The 22679-nt window shown below is 44.9% G+C and overlaps 1 protein-coding gene across 1 annotated transcript in view; it reads left to right on the plus strand.

Annotated features, from left to right (window-relative positions):
• Positions 1–22679, plus strand: part of TMEM178B (transmembrane protein 178B) — a 345704-nt gene that overhangs the window by 305745 nt on the left and 17280 nt on the right. Inside the window, exon 3 of the mRNA XM_044989377.1 lies at positions 3125–3262. Within this exon, the coding sequence (XP_044845312.1) occupies positions 3125–3262 (138 nt within the window). The remainder of the gene's footprint in view (positions 1–3124; positions 3263–22679) is intronic.

Below are 22679 nucleotides of genomic sequence, written 5' to 3' on the forward strand. Positions count from 1 at the left end.
ATTGCAACTTGGTGCTGAGAAAAGGAACCCCAGTACTGATACCTCTCAGGTAGGGTGGTCAGATTAAATGAACCCCAGCACTAGAGACACTCCTACAAGTTGGATCCAGGTGTCTAGGTCCTGCGTCTGCTCCCATTAAAGTAAGTAAATGGCAAAACTTCTAATTTCAATGGGGAGAAACAGGCCCTTTGTTTGGTAGGTGAGATAAGAAAGAGATCCTGCTGCACTCCCGCACCCCAGCCCTCTGGAGTTTCTCAGGGGGTGTCTACACAGCAAAATCTGCACGGGCTTGAATCCAGCTAGTGCAAGTAACAATAGCAATGAAGACAGGTCGGAGTAGGCTAGTAAGCTCAGTACATACCAAGCGTCTGTGTTGGGCTTGTATTATCCACATTGAAGCCCGTGTGTAGATATACTCTGAGACGTGGCTCTGTCAAGACAGTCAATGGGCTGGGTTTTTGAGGGTTAACTCCCAGCTAGAATGTAGAGGCAGTTTAGGGAGGCATTCCTCTCATGGAGCAGAATAAATACAGCTGAGGCTATTTAGGCCGAACACTTAGGGGTGTTGGGCTCTGTCTTCACAAGGAAAAACAGTTTGTTCTTAACTTGAGTTAAAGTCAAGGGTCTCTTGTGAACAACACAGACAATTATGCAGTGGTTTTGTGATACATGTTCTGAGGCATTAAAGACAAGGAACAGATCAGCAAACCCTTTCTTTTGACACCTGTATTAGGATTTGAACCCATGGGTTAAAAGCCAGTATATCAGCCTACTCTGCCACTGAAGATGGCTACTCAGTTTCTTCTTCAGTTAAAAAACAATCCCTCTGACAACCCCCAGAGGACCAGATACCAGTACAGGTGCTTTGGTTCTGTAGGAAGTATCTGTTTTTTCTGCACCAGGGACCTTCTAAATATATTCAAATACTTTGGACTCTCTTTTCACTTTTTCTTATTGGTCATCAGGGCAACCAGGAAAAGTTTGTCTGAGTAAGACAGAAAGTGGGAGTCTGAGACTTGTCTTTTGTTAGAGAACCTGGCAATCTTGAGCTCAGTAGTGATCCCCCTGTCCTAGGAGTAAGGGTTGCTGTCTCTGTAAAACTGTCCCACTTACACAACCACCACAACAAAAGTGACAAGGAGACATGAGATGGTGACAACATCATTGATGCATGCCAGCATTACATGCACAGGGGAAGGTGTGTTCTACACCTGAACTTGCACAAATGTTGTGGGACAGGGAGCCAGGTGAAAATCTGAACTGTCCGGCCAGATCCCAGGATGGGCGAGAATCCTAGGCCAATGGCATTAGTTGTCCTTGTGATCCATTGTGGCAAAGAGAAATAGAGAATTGGAGCTGGTCTGTGGGAGTTAGTCACCACTATTGCCGGCCAGCTTTTCCCTCGCCCCAACCAAGGAGAAAAGCTGTCCTAGACCCAGTGGCTGATTCATTGTTTTCAAATCCCCCTTTTGCATCCCTTCCTCCCACGTGCATTCTGTTATTTGAAAGAAGAAGAAAAATCCTCTGCAAGTAAAATGTGCTTCAAGTGGGAGGGAATGTGTTTGTGGTGCTGCCTTGGGTGGAATTTTTCCTCTGTGTGGTGAGTATGGCCGTGTATGTGTGCGTGTGTGTGTGTGTAGCTGAAAATAGTCAAATGTTCATTTTAATGAAAGTGCCCCCACTCTGGATATCTGATCTGAGGGTGTCCAGGAGCTCACGGACTCTAGCAATCCTTGCAGTTTCAGTAGCCATGTAGATGCTATAGCTCCACATTTCGCACTGGAAATAGCGGTGAAAATGTTTGATTTTTCTCCTGTGTGCAGGCAGGAGATGGTAGTGCAGCCATCCCTCCCTTTTTGGTGAATCCTGCTGTAGGACATGGGAAAATTTTAATTTGAATGTTTTTTCTTCCACTATATTTTGCTCCTATGAAATGCTCATAACTGTTGTGTCATTTCCTAAAGCAAGCCATAGCGCAGACAGGTTCTGTGCAGGCGTGCATGTAACACACACAGTTGTGGTGATGCGCCTCATTCCTAATCTTTAGCGTGGCCAGATGCTTTATTCTCAGGCACCTGCCCTTCTGTAGCTCTGCCACTGCTCTTCACTCCTGACTGTAGCACCAAAACACCTCCCCACCAAAAAGGCATTTGAAATATTCACCATCCAAAGCCAAAGGAGGGGAAAAAGTGTCTGCTCCTTGCCACAATCCTTTGTATATAAGGTACTTATATGGCCCTCATCACCGTGATAGCTGAACACCTCACAGTCTTTAATATACTTATCCTTGCAGCACCCAGGTGAGGTAGGGCAGTGCTATTGTCCCCTCTTTACAGATGGGAAACTGAGGCCCAGGGGGAGACTACGGGTACGTCTACACTGCACATGCTTTACAGTGGGTACATGCTCTGCAGGCCCTCTTGCGTGGGTATAAATAGCAGTGTCGATGGTGAGGCACTGCTTAGGCAAGGTAAGACACACCTCAACCCAGTGGATATCTACCCTACCTGGCTGTCTACAAGCCCGAGCAGTGCCTTCCAGATCTACACTGCTATGCTTAGCAGTGTAGTGTCCTATTCCCGGAGCCTTTCCCCATCACAGGGAAGGTAGTTGGCAGGGGGGAAAGGCTCTGGCAGTGGGAGGGCAGCGTTCCAGCAGCTCTCTGCTGCTGAAGCCTTTCTCTATGCCAAGGAAAGACTCCAGGTATCGAGGAGTTCCCCACTGCTGGAGCCTTTCCCCACTGCCCTCCCCATGACGTGTGTAGCTACAAACCACAGTGTGGACTTAGCCTGCTTTTCATTGCGGCACATAGCTATGCATACCCTACACATCACCCACCAGTGGTGTGTAGTGTAGACATACCTTAAGTGATTTGATCAAGGTCACACAGGAAATCGTTAGCAAAGCAGGAAAAGGAACCCTGGTCTCCCAAGTCCCAAGCTAGCTCCCTCACCACTGGACTGTCCTTCCTCTGCATCATCATGACACAAATCCTACTGTGCCAACCACTGACAACGCTGTGCAAAAGAAGGTAGATGTTTGGGTTAGAGTTCTTATGAAGATCTGATCCGAATAACTTATCAAATTTCACAAGCATCCTATTGTTCTCTCTTTCACTTTGCAGACCTGCGTAGGATGACGGCTGGCTTTATGGGCATGGCTGTGGCCATCATCCTCTTTGGATGGATTATCGGGGTGCTGGGGTGCTGCTGGGATCGAGGCCTTATGCAGTATGTAGCAGGGCTTCTCTTCCTCATGGGAGGTAAGGATGTTGTTTTGCAAAGAAATGTCTTCTGCCTTTCTGCATCTTGTATATGGTTTCAAGGTTGTCTGAAATGCCATGATGCTGATTTGATTCTGATCTTCCACACATGTAAATCAAGAGTGACTTAACTGAAGCCAGTGGTGTTTGTGTAAATGAGATCAGAGTCAAGCCCCGCAGGCAGAGCTGGGTGAGTGACTCAGAATAAATAGTTTATTTATCGATTTAGTCCTTTTTTCTGCACGTGGTTCTTTGATGATGAGATCACAATTTCAACAGATTTGCTTCTTATTGCTCACTTGTGTCATGTTGTGGTGCAGATAGGAGTAAGGAGCTCAGACAGACATGTCTGGTGTCAGCAGAGGTAAGTGCTTTAGTAATGATAAACTGGAAATGACACAAATAATCATTCCCCTTCTGGGTATAGTGAGACCAACAACATTAACATTCTCCATGCCTATTGACACAAACTTGTATTCAACAAATGTTCTGTCCAAACACATTTCAGCCTGTGGACGCTTGCAAATTGTTCACTGTGAGGACTCAGTACTTGCAATTTTATGGAAAATAGGTCTGTTGAATTAAGTGGATATGATTTTTTATGAGCTTACGAGTTTGATTGATAAAGGTAACTGTATTGATATAACATGCTCAGATATCTATAAGAAGTTTGACTTAGTACCCTGGGATTATCTGATTAAAAATGAACACTATACAAAATCAATGTAGCACAATATGAAATGGATTAAAAACTGGCTAACTGATAGATTTCAAAACAGAGTTGCTAATGGGGAATTATTACTGACTGGGAGTGTTTCTGTGTGGGTGGCATAAGAATCATTTTTTGGCTCAGTCATGTTTAACAATTTTATTAGTGATCTGGAAGAAAACAGATCATTACTGATAAAGTTTGCAGATGACACGAAGTTTGGTACAGTGATCAGTAACAATGGGGACAGATCACTTATCCAGAGCAACCTGGATCTCTTGGTAGACTTAGGACATTCAAACAACAAGCATTTTGATACAGCTAAATGAAAGGTCATACATCTTGGAATAAAGAATATAGGTCACATGTACAGAAGAGAGGACTGTAACCTGGAAAGCAATGATTCTGAAAAGATCATAGTGTATAACCAGCTGAATGAGAGTTTCCAATGCAATGATGCAGCTAAAAGGGCGAACACAGTCCTTTGATATATAAATGGGAATATTAAGTCAGAGTAGGGAGTGAGTGTTATCTCTACACACAGTATTAGAGAGGCCATTGCTGGAATACTGCATCCAGTTCTGGCGGCCATGCTTTTAAATGGATTTTGAAAGATTGGTGCATGTTCAGAGAAGAGCCACAAGAATGATTTTAGGTCTAGAAAATGTGCCTTGTAATGAAAGACTTAAGCTCAATCTCTTTAGCCTGTGGAACAGAAGGTTAAGAAGTGACTTGGTCATGGTCTAGATTCTAGAATTACCTACACAAGGAGGAGAGATCTCATACTAGAAGGTTCTTTAGCCTGGCAGACAAAGGACGAACAAGATCTAGTGGATGGAAATTGAAACTAGGCAAATTCAAACTGAAATAAGATGCATTGACTGTTTTATTAAATCTGACAAATAATGAGGTGGTTGTAATAAAAATGTGTTGGTAAGAGACTGAACTTTTTTTCTGGTCAGTCATAGTTACATGACATGAGTCAGAGTTACAAAAGGTTATTGCCCTGTCATGTGGCATGGGTAAGTAGCCACAGACTCTAGTGGCTACTGTTACATCCTCCCTGACTTTTTAAAAGTCAAATACAAATGAAATATCACCCCAAAATAACAACCACAGTCTGAAACCGTCAATGAATAAAACAGACAAATAGAGACATCTAGGCTGGAGGTCAGGATATTCAATATCTGTCAGTAACTACCATCTCTGAACCTCTGGCTTTCTGATAACATGGTCTCTTCTTGTTCTCATACTAGTGCCTACTGCAGAGGTCAGGTTAGCCACTGAGATGGATCTGCAACTTGGAGCCTATTTATTGCTCTTGGTGTTTTTCCACTGACAGTGACTTGATGGGCAGGTGTTAATTCTGTCAGCACATGAGCATTGTCAAGTAGCATTCTAGTGGTTGTCCTAAAAAAAGCAGAGAGTCAGTGTTCTCCATAGTTTTATTTGGCTGTTCTAAGAACCTGCAGGGCTAAAATCTGGGACCAGGAGGCTTCTGGGCCACTGATGCTGCTGCAGCACCATGGGAGGGTTAAGCCATGAGAGGACCCTGTGAAGCTAGGCTTGACAGGCACTACCACCCAGCAGCGGCTGAGTGGCAGCCCCTCACAGCCCACTGATTGGCTGATGCCAGTAATTAAACCAGGAAGACAACATGAGGAGCTGCCTGAGCAATGACACAGATTGACTGCCTGCTTCCGCTCCAGACCCTGCTTCTGACAGATGCTAGACTCTGGCTCTGACCCTGGTTTGTCCTTGATGTCACTATTCAATTGCTGTTGGAAACCTAGTGCCTGACCTTCCTGGTATCCGGACCTGGCTTGACTCTGACCTTGCTATCGCAACTTGGTGCCTGACCCTGACATCCTGGCATTCTGACTTGGCTTGCTCCTGACCCTGCTACTTGTCTTCCGATCTCAGCAGCTAGCCCGTGTGACTGTGCATAGTAAGAACCTGATGTAGTGTGCTTGATCTAATAAATCAAAAGAATGGCCAAATGAGTCACTTGTGAATTGTGGGCCATTATCTGTTATTAGCTCATCTGGAATCCCATGACAAGTAAATGGTGATTTACAATGTGTTATTACATTGTTATTCAATGTGTTTTGCAACACGTTAAAAAAATTCACTAATAAGAAGTCATCTTTCCTGTTTACTTCAAATGTATCTATACCAACAGAGATCAGGAATCTCTCATGGCCTCCGGGGTTATTTTGCAGTCTATTTATTGCAGATTTCACACTTGGATACCTTATCTTTGATGGCAGCATTTGCTTGGTCATAATAGGATTTTTTAGCCTCTCTTCTTACACTTCTAAATACCCAGATTGGCGCTGCGGAATATGTATAGCATTTCTGACCTCATGCTGTTCAATCTGAGAATCTTTTCTTTGATATGCAGCAGAATATTATGCCATCATTTGTTGTGGCATTGATCATTTTTACCCTAAGCCAGCAGATCATCAACAGTTACTTCCATCCCATACAGAGCCTTAAAGATCTGGGGCATGATGGGGAAAATCCTGGCCCCGCTGAAATTAATAGAAAAATTCCAGTGGACTTCAGTGGGGCCAGGATTTCACCTGATGCCTTCATGCACGTCAGGATGCTGAGACAATCCCAACGGGAATTTTCTTAAACATATATCTACCAAAAGAAATATGGAAGGCAAAGAGTTTTATACTTTATATATTGACTCAGACCTGCCTTGACTTGCATCAAAACCTAAATATTTAGGGGTCCTCTAGACATGAACTCTTTATCAGTTCTCAGGGGGTAGCACTCATGTTTGGTGGCCTAACTCAAAACTTTTGACTTTGTCCAAATTCTTAACTTGTTTGGTTTTATTATAGTGGCCATCCTGATCATTCCAGTTAGTTAGTGTCTGTTCACTCAACAGCATCTAGTTTTACCATCAGGTCAGGTTCAGCTTTCATTTTCTCTTTCAGTGCTAATGAGGTGTTATGTGGTTTGGTGGCACACTGAGTTCTCTATCAATGTGAACTCTTATATTGTCAATGCATCCCACTTCCCTCAACACCTCATCAAGTTATTTAAGAATATATTTTGCGTTCTGGACAGTTAGGATGACCAGATCTCCCGATTTTATAGGTACAGTCCTGATATTTGGGGTTTGTCTTATATAAGCACCTATTCCCTCAACTCCCATCCCAATTTTTCACACTTGCTGTCTGGTCAACCTATGGACAAGTAGACAAGTTAATCACCCATTTGATCATCTGCATTTGCAGCCTACTCTCTACCCCAGGCATACATGGGGTTTTCTCTTTCATTGTTTCATGCTCTGCTGAGTGATAGTCCTTACACAGATGTGCAAATGTAGCTTTGTCACATAGGTTAATTTGTGCCCACTGTATAAAACATTTTTTTAATTTTTTACGTTTTTTTTTTATTTTAATGTCAGTAGTCTCTCTCTCTCTCTCTCTCTCTAGTATGTGTGTGTGCTAAGTTTGATTACATTGCTTGCACTCAGCTCTATTTTGAGCTTCACTTTTTTGTTAATTTATTTCCAGTGTCAAAAACAATCTGTTGCAGAACTTTCCTTTGCAAATGTATTAAGAGACCCAACAAAGAACTCTATTATTGTCAATTTCATGATCTTCGTCAGAGCTGTGTTCTTCAGCTGTACATTCATGAATATATTTTGCTTTTGTATTTCTTTGCAATTCGTACTGAGAACAACACACTGTGGCAAAATAGTTGTTTTTTATTGCTAGGGCCCTACCAAATTCATGGTCCATTTTGGTCAATTTCATGGTCACAGGATTTTAAAAATCATAAATTTCATGATTCCAGCTATTTAAATCTGAAATTTCTTGGTGTTGTAATTGTAGGGGTCCTGACCCAAAAAGGAGTTGTGGGGGGGTTGCAAGATTATTGTAGAGGGAGTTGCAGTACTGCTACCCTTACTGCTGCTGGTGAAGCTGCCTTCAGAGTGGGGCAGCTGGAGAGCGGTGGCTGCTGGCCGGGAGCCCAGCTCTGAAGGCAGAACCAGCGCCAGCAGCAGCACAGAAGTAAGACTGGCATGGTATGGTATTGCCACCCTTCTGTGCTGCTGCCTACAGAGCTGGGCCCTCAGTCAGCAGCCGCCACTTTCCAGCCGCCCAGCTCTGAATGCAGCAGCGCAGAAGTAAAGAATGGCATGGTGTGGTATTGCCACCCTTACTTCTATGCTGCTGCTGGCGGAATGCTGCCTTCAGAGCTGGGTGCCTGACTGACAGCCGCCACTCTCTGGCCGCCCAGCTCTGAAGGCAGGACAGAAGTATGGGTGGCAATACTGCAACCCTCCTAAAATAACCTTCTGACCCCCCCGCCAACTCTCCTTTGGGTCAGGATCCCCAATTTGAGAAATGCTGGTCTACACATTTCACAGGGGGAGCCCAGATCTCACATCCGGGATGCATTTTTCATGGCCATGAATTTGGTAGGGCACTATTTATTGCATAACACAGCACCCTTTATGATGACCACTTTTTCATCATGTTATTACAGTCACTTTTATTGCAAACAAATATGGTCTCTGCCATTTGTTTACCTTTGTAGTATCTATTTATGCCTTAATATACACTCTAATTAGAGATGCACTTTTGTTTTTTCACTGTTTGTTAACACTGTCATTGGAGAAGCACAGTTTTCACTTGTTTTGCAAATATTCACTATTCATTGCAAAGTCACGTCTCGGTCTTGCAATAACTTGGCTTTGAACCAGATATCAGTTTTACCTTCAATAACTCAGTCTATCGTTAGCAAATAGACAAATTATTCCATCTTCTAAATGTCCCTGTTTGCACAATTTAGCTTTAGTATGCAGTGCTGTCACAAAATGATCAGAGGTTTCACCTGGCAGCTTATTCCTTGTCTTTTGCACGTGACGTGCCTCGGTGAAACACAGACTTCAGGACATTTTTAAATGGCCTTGTCTCGCAATTTGGAGTACCTTCTTGCTCCCATTGGAAGGTACTATTGGTCTCCAGGACTTGTTGGCCTTCCCCATGTAGCAAGTGTGGTGGATTTCTTCCTGTCTAATTTCTCTGTATTAGCACTTGCTTCTAGGAACATGTGGAAGTGCTTCAATCCCTTCCCCCAGTGATATGCCAATCTGAGGACTTCAGGAGCTCCCACTGGCTCCATCTTCACCACAGATTTAGTTTTCTTCTGACACCACATAGGAGTGCTGCTAAGTGACTCATCCTTACTGTCTGGCCCTAGTCACATGATATGGGTCAGGGTTACAAATGCTTTACATACCCCTTCCCCATATCAGTGATCAATACCCACCCTCCTCTGTGTCTGCTGTTAGGGGAGTGACAAGCAGACAAGGAAGATGTGTGACGAAAAAGAAAGTCAAGGATCGGTATGCAGGTTGCGGGCACAATTTGGAGTTTTCTTCCAGATATGCAAAGCAGGGATGTTTGTTAAAGAAAACACCCAACCAGGTATAAGTGTATGAGATTCTACTCACATCTATTTCTGCATTCTGGTCTGGGAAGAGAGTGGGGATGGTGGAAACAACCCTTCTGGTGCCCAAAGCAACATCTGAGTAGTGCATATCCCCCTGTTGCAAGGGACTGGCGAGAATACAGTACAGCCATGTGTAGCATGCCAGTGTGCATCAGTGCCAAGTGGCTTCCAAAAAATCACTGGTACTATCCAAGATCTCAGTGAGCAGGATGATGCTAAGGAAAATAAATCGCATGGAAATAGAAATCTCAGGATCAAGGCCGGCTCCAGGGGTTTTGCCGCCCCAAGCAGTGGGGGGCGGGGGGAGCTGCGATCGGCAGCAGCTTCTCTGCGCTGCTTTCTTCTTCGGCGGCAATTCGGCGGCAGGTCCTTCCCTCCGAGAGGGACTGAGGGACCAGCCGCCAAAGAGCTGGACGTGCCGCCCCTTCCCCTTGGCCGCCCCAAGAGCCTGCTTGCTGAGCTGGTGCCTGGAGCCGGCCCTGCTCAGGATAAACTGACTCCTGGTCTGTGGGGTAGAGAGACAGAGTGTGGACAATTGCTAACAGTTTAGATAGGTTTATATATCAGAGCTGTTGTGTGTGTATCAGTCTGTCTCTTTGCAAAACACATGCATATCTTCCTCTAGCTCACCAAGAAGTCCAAGGTTATGCATTGTACCGCCTAGGCCTATGTGGTGCAGATCTGCAATTAAATGACAACTGCAGTGTCTGTCTGTGCAGCCACGGACGAGTCCTTTGGATCCCAAATTTAACCTACAATGAAACGTGCATATGATGGTGAAAAATAGGGCCTCTATTCCACTTGTCTGTGGGTTCCATCTCACAAAAATAATAATTCTACTGCCGATTGATTTGTCAAACAAAATGTAGGGATTTAGTAAAAACAAGCATGTGGCAAAGCTCCAAGGCAGATATGAAGTACCTTGATGGCAGCTACCAACGGGAGGCAAGAAGGGAGGAAAAACTGAGATAGGATGAAACTCCATGGAGTTCCGCTAAAAATGGCAGCGGCTAATGCAATTTCTTTTTTTAGTAACTTTTTATGTGGCAAAATGGTCGTGATCTCTATTTATTCTTTTTGTTGCGTCTCTTATAGTGGTCACAGCAGAAGCAGTTGCTATGGTGAAGGCTGAAAACACTTTCCATTATGAGATTCTGTTTTACGTGCCTATAACTTTTCATAACATTCTCGTTTGGGAATCCAATTTCTCATGCTTGTTCTCGTCTCAAAGATGAATAATTTTGGGAAGCTTATACAAAATCTTTTCATCCATTTGTGAGATACATACACTTACACACAAAGAAATCTGGCCATCCCCTTTGAAATAGAACTACATAATCAATGGCTAAAACATAAACGTTGAAGAAGGGCGTAAATGTAGTCTTCACTGAGGAATAGTGCCTTTCCTTGGTTTGACAAATAGTAGCTGTGGTTTGACAAAGTTTGGAGCATTTGCAAATATTGAGCATGCTCATTTAAATTTGTCCATGACACTGGGAGATGCTCCCTTAAAAATGGGCACCGGGTGCATGCATGTGGTGCTCAGGAAGCGCATGTGTAATACCACCACGGGGCGGTCACATAATTAACACCTATATGTGGTTTAGACACTAGAGGGGGACAAAGAGCTACTCTGTATTTGCACGTCTTGGACACTGGCCTTTCAAAACTGGTTAACAGGCAGGAGTGTGTCCTGCCCTTTTGTTACCCTGTTAATTTAGATTTTTTTTTTACTCTTCTTTTGCATTTTAAAATTATTTAAGGCCTTGAAGTGGCATAAGCAGCTTAAATTGATCTGAAGTCTTGGACTGGTTTAAGCTCTTTAAGGTTAAGGCCATCGATTGCATTAAGCTGGAAACAAAAACAGAACTGGTGAGCTGGCCAGGAGCTCTTATGTTACCTTAAACATTTTTGAATCTGTGCACTGACGGGGATATATATGTACAGGTATGGAAATGCATATTTGTCCTGAGAGACTAGCAGTCACCAGTCATCCTTTGGTCAACTAGTGCCTGTCAGCTATGGAATGGGGCATTTCATTTCTTTATTTCCTTTTTTCACCAAGACCATAAAAATCTAGAAAATTAAATAGTTATACCGCCTCTTCCCCACACCCTTCTCTCTCCCCAGTTTTAATGTTAGGAAATGCAAAAGTTAAGGTCAATTGTACAACAAGAAGATACAAGACAGTGTCATAATACACATGCCTAAAGGACACAGTTAAGGTAGCAGATTAGTCTTAACATTTCTTGACTTCCAAGTGCTTCACTCTCCAGCCTTATTGTTGTGTTTCACACAGGTTTTGCATTTTTTTTTAAATAATATCACCCAGTTTCCAAAGTAGACACTTTGAACAATGAATGTGAAACACTGCTTTCACTGAGATCGCTTCTGTAAATCACTCTGTGTCCTCCGTTGTAGTGCCTTTTTGTAACTTCCTACAATAATACTCCTCAAGGAGGGATCACAACACACATCTCGCCACCTACTGTAGCATCAGTTCACTTGTGGGACTATGTGTCCTCCTTCTGGCAGAAACACAGTTTTCACTAAATGATTTGCACAGAACATCAGAAATGGAGCCTAATCTTTATGCCGATACCAACAGGCACAGCACTTTAAGGTGAAAACCTAAGAGTTTATGTCTACATGCGGAAATTGGGGGTGAGGGGTTGAAGCAGTGGTGGATTACAGTCCAATCCCAGAAGTGTAACACAGGTGGTATTCATTTAATGCTTTTAACAGAAGGGATGGATCAGTAACTGAAGCTGGAGAATTTAGTATCAACTCTGTAGCATTTGATTGCCATAGAAACATTAGCTGACCTCAAAGACAAACTTCAAATGCTTTCTTTGGGTGGTTCATTTCTCAGGGCCGGCTCCAGAGCCCAGCGGGGCAAGCAGCCGCGTGGGGCGGCCCTTTCCCGGGGGGGCGGCAGGCTGGGCCGGCGGACCTGCCGCAGTCATGCCTGCGGGAGGTCCACCGGAGCCCCGGGAGCAGCGGACCTGCCGCAGGCATGACTGCAGAGGGGACGCTGGTCCCGCGGCTCGGCTGGACCTCCCGCAGGCATGACTGCGGCAGCTCAACCGGAGCTGCCGGACCAGCGAACCGCCGGCAGCTGCGGGAGGTTCAGCCGAGCTGCGCGACCAGCGGACCCTCCGCAGTCATGCCTGCGGGAGGTCTGCTGCTCCCGCGGCTCGGGGGCGCCTCCCGGGCATGATTGCGTGGGGCGGCCAAATTTGTAGAGCCGCCCCTGTCATTTCTGCTGCTCCTAGACATGCACTCACACCCCGAAGAAAAAAGACCAACACAAATAGTTATGGCACCTTTGTATCAGATCACACACAAACTCTGGCTTTTTGTGATGCAGAGATCTGACAGTAGCTGTGTGTGAGAGAGAGAAAGAGAGAGTGTATACAACTGTCACGGATCCACAGGATCAGTGCTATGACCCCAAATTTGACCTCCAACAGCATCTGCAGGGTTATTCGCACAGTGTTGAACAAACGGGTTTATTAGTCAGCTGGAACACAATACAGAAAGTCCTTGGTGAGCATAGATTAAAGAAAGTTACAGCATGGTTCGTTCTTTGTAGCTCAGAGCCTCAGCCAAGTGATGTCTCATTGGTTCCCGCTCTGTCCCCTCTTTGTTGAGGTTCCTTGGCCAGTCCCACCTGGCCCTTCCTCAGTCCTTTGTTGTCCAGCTGGTCAAACACGGCTGGCTTCCTGTGGAGAAGTGGACCATCCCTGGTCGTTAGCTGCTAGGTAGCAAATGTCCCAGTGTTTGGACTCCCCAATGGCATGGGCCCCAAACTCAACACAGCGAGGCGCCAGTCACACCTGCCTGGTCGCCTGCTCAAGAGTAAATAGCCCTTTTCTACCCCCTAGGTGACAATGCAGGATATGAGGGGAACTGAGGCACAGGGTTCATACAAAATATTTACAGAAAATTCTCTTTCTATCACAACAACCCATTGCCCTTTACTTCTGATTGGGATCGGCCCGCTTTACTCAACATGGCCTACGTTAGATTGCTAAGTCAGTTCATCCTGGTTTTGCAGCACAGGCATTTTTTCACGACTCTTGGTTTGTTTCTTTTTAAAGTAGGCCAGATAGCTAGAGAGAACCCTAATTGCTCACTCCCAAGGCCAGCGTGCACTGGGAGAGATGTGGAGGCAGCACACTCGGCCCTCTCGGGAGACGAGAAAGCAGGTAATGCCTTGTGCTGCTCACCAGCAAATAATCTGGCCTTTGGCTCTGAGGAGAGTCTGTGTAGCCCCTTTCTTTTGGGAGGACAGTAGCTCTGCTGTGAAGAGGTGAATTAAAGCTGGACAAAACGTGTGGAGTAGGCTCTGATAGGAACACAAAGGACTGTCCCAGCAACAGCCAGGGAAGACAAGCTACACGTTTTTTTAAAGTTCTGTAATTCTCTGCTCCTGGATAATGTCACCATGGCTTTGATACTGGTACCAAACAGAGAGGAAGGCAGTGCATGGGTAATAGAAAGAGAGGTAGGGCTGGCACGATACCTTACAGGCAGAAACAACTTTCTGTAGAGACATGCATCTGAAGAAGTGAGTATTCACCCATGAAAGCTCATGCTCCAATACATCTGTTAGTCTATAAGGTGCCACAGGACTCTTTGCTGCTTTTACAGATCCAGACTAACACGGCTACTCCTCTGATACTCTCTGTAGAGAGAGAAAGGGGACTGCCTGTGTATGTGTAACAGAGCCTAGTTTGGAATTTAGAAATTCACTCAAGACTCAGACCCACCTTCCCAGGCACCCTTGCAATGTGGGCCTGTCTTGTCTATTCTTGAGGGTCCTATTAGGGGGTGATAGAGAAGTTAGTCATACGTATGATACTTGGGTGGAGTTGGACAGCTTTGTGGGAGATGAAAGTTTTAGCTCCCTGCAACATGAAGAAAGAATCCATCATAGCCCTTTTCAATGCCATGTAATCCTTTAAAAGGCAGAAAATAAGGGATCAGGAGTGCTGCTGCCCACTCTGCAATTCATGTGACACCATTTTCATGGATTTGTCCTGACTCTTTCAGGCTTCATTTACAGGACAATGAAAATCTCAGTTTGATTTCTGGATAATTGTATCCCTCAGGACAAATATAAATGGTTCCAGTTCTAACTGAATGGCTCGAGAGACTGGTTGTGGGATACAAAGCCATCTACAGCAAGGTTCCCTCCTCCCCCCATCCCCATTCAAATTCAGTCCAAGTCAGACAGTGACCAAGAAAAAGTCATTATAACCTGACAGGTGTGTGGTTGCCTGCGTGAAGTGAGGTGGTGGTCTCAGTACAGTTGCTAATGGACAGATGTCCAAATCATACAACAAACACCACCACAACTGGCACCAGATGGCATCTTTGATGGCATCCACAGCAGAGGAATAAGAATTAAATGGACATGGAGATAACATTACCCTCTCATCCCTTGAATTGTTCCTTGCTGAGTATTTTAGAGGCATTGGCAGGGCAGTGTGTGAGAAGTTTGCACTGCCTCTGTTTATGCTGTGCTTCTATAGACAAAGAAAGGACCTCAGTCGCCATGAATCATCTGACAATTCTCATCAGCTCTAAATTCACTTTAAAAGCCAAAGTCAGACTTCCATATAGGGATCTGATTTTCAGAGCAGAAGTAGATTTATCCCCCACATCCTGGAAAGGGGAAAAATTAACCAGGGTGCTGAAAGATCAAATGAAAAGGGTGCTGAAAGTCTCTTCTGTTGGGTGTGAAGGCATGTTTAAACTGGATAAGAAGCCTGCTGTGACTTTAATAGTCTGTTCTGATTATGTTTGTTTCAGCTTAAAAATAACTGCGCATGTGTAAGAAATTGCAGAGTAATCATGTTTGTGAGGAAAATAAAAGATAAAGTAGCCACAAAGCTAGAAGAAACTGGTCTGAACTAACACAAATCCTGTACTGGCAGGGGAGGAGAGTTAACATGGAAACATGAAGATAACAGAAAGTTATAAATAAATCTGCGTAACAACGGGAAGCTGAAATCTTATTGTCCAGTGCTGGAGGTAACCATGATGAGATCATCCTGATGAGCTTCCCATTTGTGATTAATTGATCACTACTCACTGAGTGCTTTGCCTTCCTAAAGATTTGTTAGGCCCACCTGCTGAGTAAGTGAATCTCAGTCCAACACCTTTACTGCTGTGAATGCAGCACTGTGACAAGTCAAGTCCTTCTATGTGATAATGAAGGTCAGCTCAAATTAATTGAGAGCCCATAACGGGGGGGTTCCTGCCAGTGCTGCAATTTGGCATCAATCTAGCAGTCTGGTTATATGGCAGACCTGAGATGTGATGGAATGGCAGGCATATGAATCAGATACTGGACAAACTTGCAGCAGGATAAACAGTCTGGGAGATCAGACATGCAGTGATGGAAGGAGTTATTTCCACACACAAATTACTTAATTATGACATTAATTACCACTGCCTGTATTACCCCCACACCACTAAAGGGCTATGCTAATACTGGCTAAGTTTTTTGCTGCCCCTGGTTACGTGCTTGCAGGGCTGAAGGCATCATGTTGGCCTCATGGGTGTAGTCAGTCATGTTATTACTGCTGGGCTCTCTTGAGGTGAGATGGTCCTGGTCATCACTGTGCCCACAGTGTTCAACATTAGTCACTGAGTAACTCCCATGCTTTGAGCATCCCCTGTTCTATTCTTTTCTGGAGTCCATCTCATCGAAACGTAGTGCAACTGTAGCTTCTGAAGAAATAATGCAAGACAGGATGTGCAGTGACAGTGTCACTCCTGACTTGTGTGCAGAACACGTGGGAGGGTGTGCACTTACTGTGTTGTGCATATCTTGGATGCAGAGATACATGATAGGGTGCACTGTATACACACCACTGGTGCAATCATACACAACAGGGTGCACTGCGATTGTAGAGTCTTGTGCTCAAATCTTGGGTGTCATAATACACAACAATTTGGAGTTACTGTATCATATCTATGTGCCATAAGAGAGTAATGCACGAAGTGCCAGCTCCTTACCTAGTAGGGTGACCAGACAGCAAATGTGAAAAATCAGGACGGGGTGGGGAGTAATTGGAGCCTATTATAGAAAAAGACCCAAAAATCGGGACTGTCCCTATAAAATCGGGACATATGGTCACCCTATTACCTAGTGTAATTTGGTGTAGCTCAATGAAATGCATTGATTTGCACAAGCTGAGGATCTGGCTCAAGAGGGTGTACAGTTATGGGATAGGAAGGATACATGTTCTCCAGGTGTAATAATACACTACAACTTGTGTAGTTACAATTCAGTACACATGCACTGCTGCTAAAATAATACACAACAGGATGCATGGTTACTATGGTTTACTATGCATGCCTCCAGTGTGCTGTGAGACATGAGGTCAAAGGCCAAATGCAAGAAGCACCCAACCAGCAGATATATGATACGATAACAGCATTACTATACACCCCGCTGTTTATTGTGGTTCTTAGTTTTTAAAAAGTGTGTTAAATTCCAACCCGTGTGGGTTTATAGTCTCATAATGACACAGCATGGTAACCCTGTCAGCCAATCAGATAGCTCCTTCTACCCAAGCCTTTTTATAAGGGCAAATTTAAAGTAAATCCTATGCATTCTGCAACCCGTCTGTTAGCTGATGATGATGCAATGGTGTATAATTAAACAATAATTTATATTCTGTGCAAGTGTGCACAGAGCAATAAAGTGTTCTCAAGAGCCGTGTACCGCTGAGGCATTCAGTCCATGCACAGAAGGAGTTTACTGCAAAGCTGCTCCCTCACAACGGAGTTTGTCACCATGGAGCTAGGAGCAGTGTTGTTTTATTCTTCAATAATTTCAGGATTGTGATATAATTTAACTAGTTAATGGGACATCTACCTGAGGATCAGGCTGCATTATGTTATTTATTTGTTTCATGTACCTGGAACAAAAATACTTGTAGGGTAAAAAGAGGCTGAAAGTGATGCAGCTTCTGTTGTGATGTGGGTTTTTTCGTCCAGCTCTATAATAAAAGATCAGATGACGGCCACAAGACGAGCACACCCTCCAAAGAAATTAATAACCACAAATAACAACCAATAGCAACAACATCCAGATACAGATCTACAGAAACACTTTAAAAAACGAAATTCACATTTCAGTGAGAATTGCCTGGGTTAAATAAAGTTAAATAAATATCATCTTCTAAATCAGGCTTCTGTGGGGCTGTTCTTACCTACTAGAGTTGCAAAGTAACACCTGAGGTTCTTATAACTGTAAGAGATCAGAGAGGAAAAAAATCTCTATCCCCCCCCCCCCCCCCACTTCCCCAATTTATCTATCTTGCACATTTGAAAGCACAGTCTGTTCATGAGTCAGTTTCCGCGGTTGTATTTTTTGGGAGGAGTAGGGAAGGGGTGTGTGTCTTTCAGTCAGGCACAGAACAGATATTTAAAAAAAAAACAAGAGGAAAATGTGATTGTAGATCCACATGAATTTTGAGGGGGTCTCAAGGGCAGGCATAGTACCAGAAACTACTTGTAACTATTTTTAGGAACTGACTAGCTTTCAAATCCATGGTGACTCTTCAAGGTGAAGGAACGAATTCCACTAATAGTTGGCTTTTCATCCTTTATCTAAGGCCTCAGTCACAAATACTAGCCACAGGCATGTTTAAACAAAGTTGTTGTTGGCAGGGTTCTGGCAGCATACAGAGGTTCCTCTAGCTTTCCAGCTTAGGCCTCACAAAGGTGTAGAGGGCAAGGAATTGACGCATGGCTGGGACACAGAGCCCAAGCAAGCTCTCAGAGCAAATACAAGGGACTCTATAAAACTAGTTACTTGGTAATCAGAACGGAGGAATATATGTGAGAAAGCAGAAGTACAGGTGTGGGGCAAAACCTTAAACCGATTCAGCATGGCTAGTGCTGGCAAACTGAGCCAGTTGTGTTTAAACCAGTTCAAGCACAATTTGGCCAGCCTGGTAATCAGATGATAACAAAACCTCCCTACCCGAACATCCCCACAGCCCTGCTTGATGCAATCATGTTTAAAAATGGCTGTAACTAGCTCCACCCAGTACTGCTTCCGATATGGAGAGGGCAAAAGTGGACTCTCAAACCACAGTCACAACTCATGCATGGTTTTCCTCCTCTGCAGCTCTGAATAGCCTCCATGGAAACTTATCCAAGCAGGGTCCCCAGGTGCTATAGCGATTATTATTTATTATTTGTATTCCAGTAGCACCTAAGAGGCTCCAACTGAGATGAAGGGTCTCATTATGCTGCACGTTGTGTATAACAAAAGGATGCTCCCTGCCCTAAAAAGCTTAGAGTCTACGTATAAGATAAAACAATGAGGAGTCCTTGTGGCACCTTACAGACTCACAGATTTATTTGATGAGATGATGTCTGTACTAGCCCAGCAACTTGCCCTTGCTGGCTGTTGTGTTTGTACCCACACCCTGGGCCTGCATGCTTTTAAGCTTCCTTTGGTCTGGGGAGGCTCTGGCCTCTCTGTCATACTTCCTTGGTGCAGATTCTCTGTTGGGTACCTGGAAGTTGAACCTCATGGCCCCACTGCTGTAGGCCCCCAGAACCAGTTCTGAACCCCACTCCCATCCCGAAGACACTGCAGTGGCTTAAGCACACCCTTTCCCAGAACTCCAGCTTTGTGGGTTCTCTAGTTTGTAATTTACCCCTTACGGGACATGTGATCCTTGAAGCAAATAGGCACAGACATTGCAAAGGGTTTCTAAAAAGCAATCACTCTTTACTTTAGATGCACAGGAGATATACAGATCTATGCAAAATAAGAAAAACCCATGTGTGATTCCCTGCCTGTTTACTCACCACTCATGTGTTCTCTGGGATTTGATCCGGATTCTGGGACTTCTCTCCTTCAACACATGCTTCTTTTACTGTTCTGGTTGGTGAGAGACAGCTGCTCTGAGCAGACTTAGTCCTATTATAGACTTCCAGACTCCTTTGTTAGGTCAGCCTCAACCCCCTCATCAGGTGATCAACTGCCTGGTTGCCAGCCCACCTGAGTGGACTGGGTCTTATGAGTGCCTGATAGCTCCCTGAGGTAAGGTATCTCCATTTGAATGGAAGACCATGGAAGTTTAATAACCCACCATTGTTAGCCCTGTGTCTCCACCCTTTGGAATTTCACACCAAGATGGAGGTAAAAAGACAGCAGAGAAGGCACAGACCAGCCTCACAGTCATAATGCAGTTTGTAGTTTGATATAGATAGGTACAGAGGGTTCATAATATCAAACAAAATTAATACATTGTATATAGATTCCCCAGATTGGCTTTGTCAAGATTAACAGAAGAGGGGTACTTCACAAATAATAATAATATATGGAGATATACCTCTCTCATAGAACTGGAAGGGACCTTGAAAGGTCATTGAGTCTAGGGTGACCAGACAGCAAGTGTGAAAAATTGGGATGGGGGTGGGGGGTAATAGGAGCCTATATAAGAAGATGACCCAAAAATTGGGACTGTCCCTATAAAATTGGGATATCTGGTCACCCTAATTGAGTCCAGCCCCCTGCCTTCACTAGCAGGACCAAGTACTGAATTTTGCCCCAGATCCTTAAGTGGCCCCGTCAAGGATTAAACTCACAATTCTGGGTTTAGCAGGCTAATGCTCAAACCACTGAGCTATCCCTCCCCTCTAAAGTAGTGCTGCTGAGTTCTTACACTCCTTTTTTTCAAGATGGAGCTTCTGTTACTACCTTTTATTGATTTAATAGCTAGACAAATACAATTCATGTGCAGTAAGGCATTTAACCTCTCCCCATTATCAGGGCAACCATTTTCAAAACCAGATTGAAAGGAAGGGCAGCTGTCTGATTAGGAGTAGCTACTGGATGTCAAACAAAGCAACTTCTGTGGTATAGACACAGCCATAGATGAGACTTGCTGTCTTGCCTGACAGAAGCATTTCCCTATGAAATGTGATTTTTCCTTTATCAGAAATATTGCTGTGGCTTTGTCTCATTCACTAGTGTTTCATTTGGGACACTCCCACCTCCCCTCACAAATCTCAGCGTGGATTTCTCTGCCCCCATCCCACAGAATTCAGTTTATTACACTCCTGCCAGCTGTGCTGGAGAAGTCAGTTTCTCTCCCCCCAGTCCTGCTTGGATGCCATCGCATCCCTGGCGGACTGTTATTACTGCCTGTCATTCATATTCTATCTTCCAATTCCATGGAGGGGAGATTTAACCCTCAGCCCATCTGCATTCAGTTCTGATTGGATGATTATCCCAAAGCTGCAGAAAGTGTTTTTGATAAACAAATAAAAATTCTATATTGCCACTGCTGTCCTGGGATGCTGGCTCATTAGTAAACATGGAAGGGAAGTACATGACTGATTGCAAGAACCTATCAGGGAAATTCTTTAGGATTTAATTTTTTGCGGGCAAGAGACCATTACAATGAATTGTTCATGAAATTTGGCAGTCCTGGAGGCTCTGAAGTCCCGTGTCTAGCGTCGGTACAGTATCATGGGCAACAGTAGTCTACTTTCCCCTCACACCGGCCCACCAGTATGTCTAACCTTGACTTGGAGAGACCACTTCTTGGGGTAGTTCAGTCTCCATGCCCATTCAGTCCAACAGTGGTGCCAATCAGGAGGGTGGTTTTATGTCATACGGGCATCTATTCACTAGGTATTGGACTGCAGGCCCCAGCTCATTTTGCACTGGTCCCCAGAAAACCCTAAAACACACCAGCATTCAGTTAGTATCAGTATAGAATTTGGCCAGAGAGGCAAAGTTCCCCTCATCCGCCCCTTCGTTAGAGGGGAAAGTGAGGGCTAACATCAATGTATTTTCCCCCTCACACTGAGGTGAAAAATCAAACTCCTCCCAGTCTCCGTCCTATGCCTCTGCCAGGAGCTTTCTGGGCCAAAGGACACCATCAGTGCATTAGAGGAGCGAGTCTGACAGGCTGCCCAGCTGCCAGCCAGCAAGGTTGGCTTACCACGCTACAAGGGACACAGAGCAGGCTGAATGACCTTCTGTCATGGGCGGCAGTGCAGACTGAACGGCCAGAGTTCTGAAGGTGTTTGCTGGCAGCTGGCTTCGTGGGTTTGTCTAGAGAGAAGCCAAGCCAGTGTGTATCATGCTGATATATGGTTTCAGATACATCAGTGGGAGGGAGAGGAAATGCATGAGGCCAGGGTCATGTATGTGGGAGGCAGGGAGATAAAACCATCTGCAGCAGAAATATATGGAGGCTCTTGGTCTCTGTTTGTTGGTCTTCATTTAGCCTCAGAGCAGGGACAGGTTCAGAGCACCTCTTCCTTTCAAGAGGGCTGTGCAACCTTTAGCTCAAAAGAGCCTGATGCCCACTTACAGTAAGGTTCTGGCAGCAGGTACAGTGCAACTGAGAATCAGGCCCAAAAGAGTGCTGGGGGCCAGCTTTGATCACTCTGTGTGTGTACCTTCATGCCAAAGGAAAATATTCAGAGTTGTGGTTACAGCATTCCATTCTGTACGATGCTGTCCGGAGCATTCTGTGCTGTGCAGTGCGGGACGGGTTAATGGTTAGCATGCCCAGGCATTCGCATGAAGAAAATGTGAGCCAGAACTAAGTATTAATATAGGGGCAGCACAAAGGAGAGGGGAGTGACTCTTCTAGGAGCTTGCTTCTTACAAGAGGGGTCCCCTCCTACCACAACCCCACCCCATGTAAGGTGTCTCCAACTTCTAGTGAATGTGGGATTTCCTTGCTGCTGTTACACAAGCAAAGGAAGCATCTCTAGTGAATTCAGAGATGGAGGGAGCTCTCTGGCATTTTGGCACTACCAGATTATTATTCATTATTATTGGTCATTATTATTATTATTTATTAATTTTATTACAGTATAATTTAGAGACTGCAGCTGAGAGTGGGCTCATTGTGCTAGGTCAGTGGTGCCCAAACTTTTCCTCTTGCAACCCCCCTTTCCTGTAATGGAATGTGTCTGCCCCCGCTGGGAGTGGAGCTGCAGCCACGGGCCGGGGTCTGGGGCAGAACCGTGGCTGCGAGCGGGAGCCAGGGGCCGGGAGCGGAGCCAGGGCCACAGTTGCGACAGGTAGGCTGCGGGTGAGGGCGGGGCTGAGGCTGGAGCAGAGTGGAGCTAGGGACAGAGCGGGGCTGGGCGGCGCTCCCTCCCCATCCCCTGTGGGGGCTGGCCTGGGCCCTGCTGTGCATCTCGGATGTTCCT

The sequence above is a fragment of the Mauremys mutica genome, chromosome 1 (genome assembly GCF_020497125.1).
Source record: "Mauremys mutica isolate MM-2020 ecotype Southern chromosome 1, ASM2049712v1, whole genome shotgun sequence".
Lineage (NCBI taxonomy): Eukaryota > Metazoa > Chordata > Testudines > Geoemydidae > Mauremys > Mauremys mutica.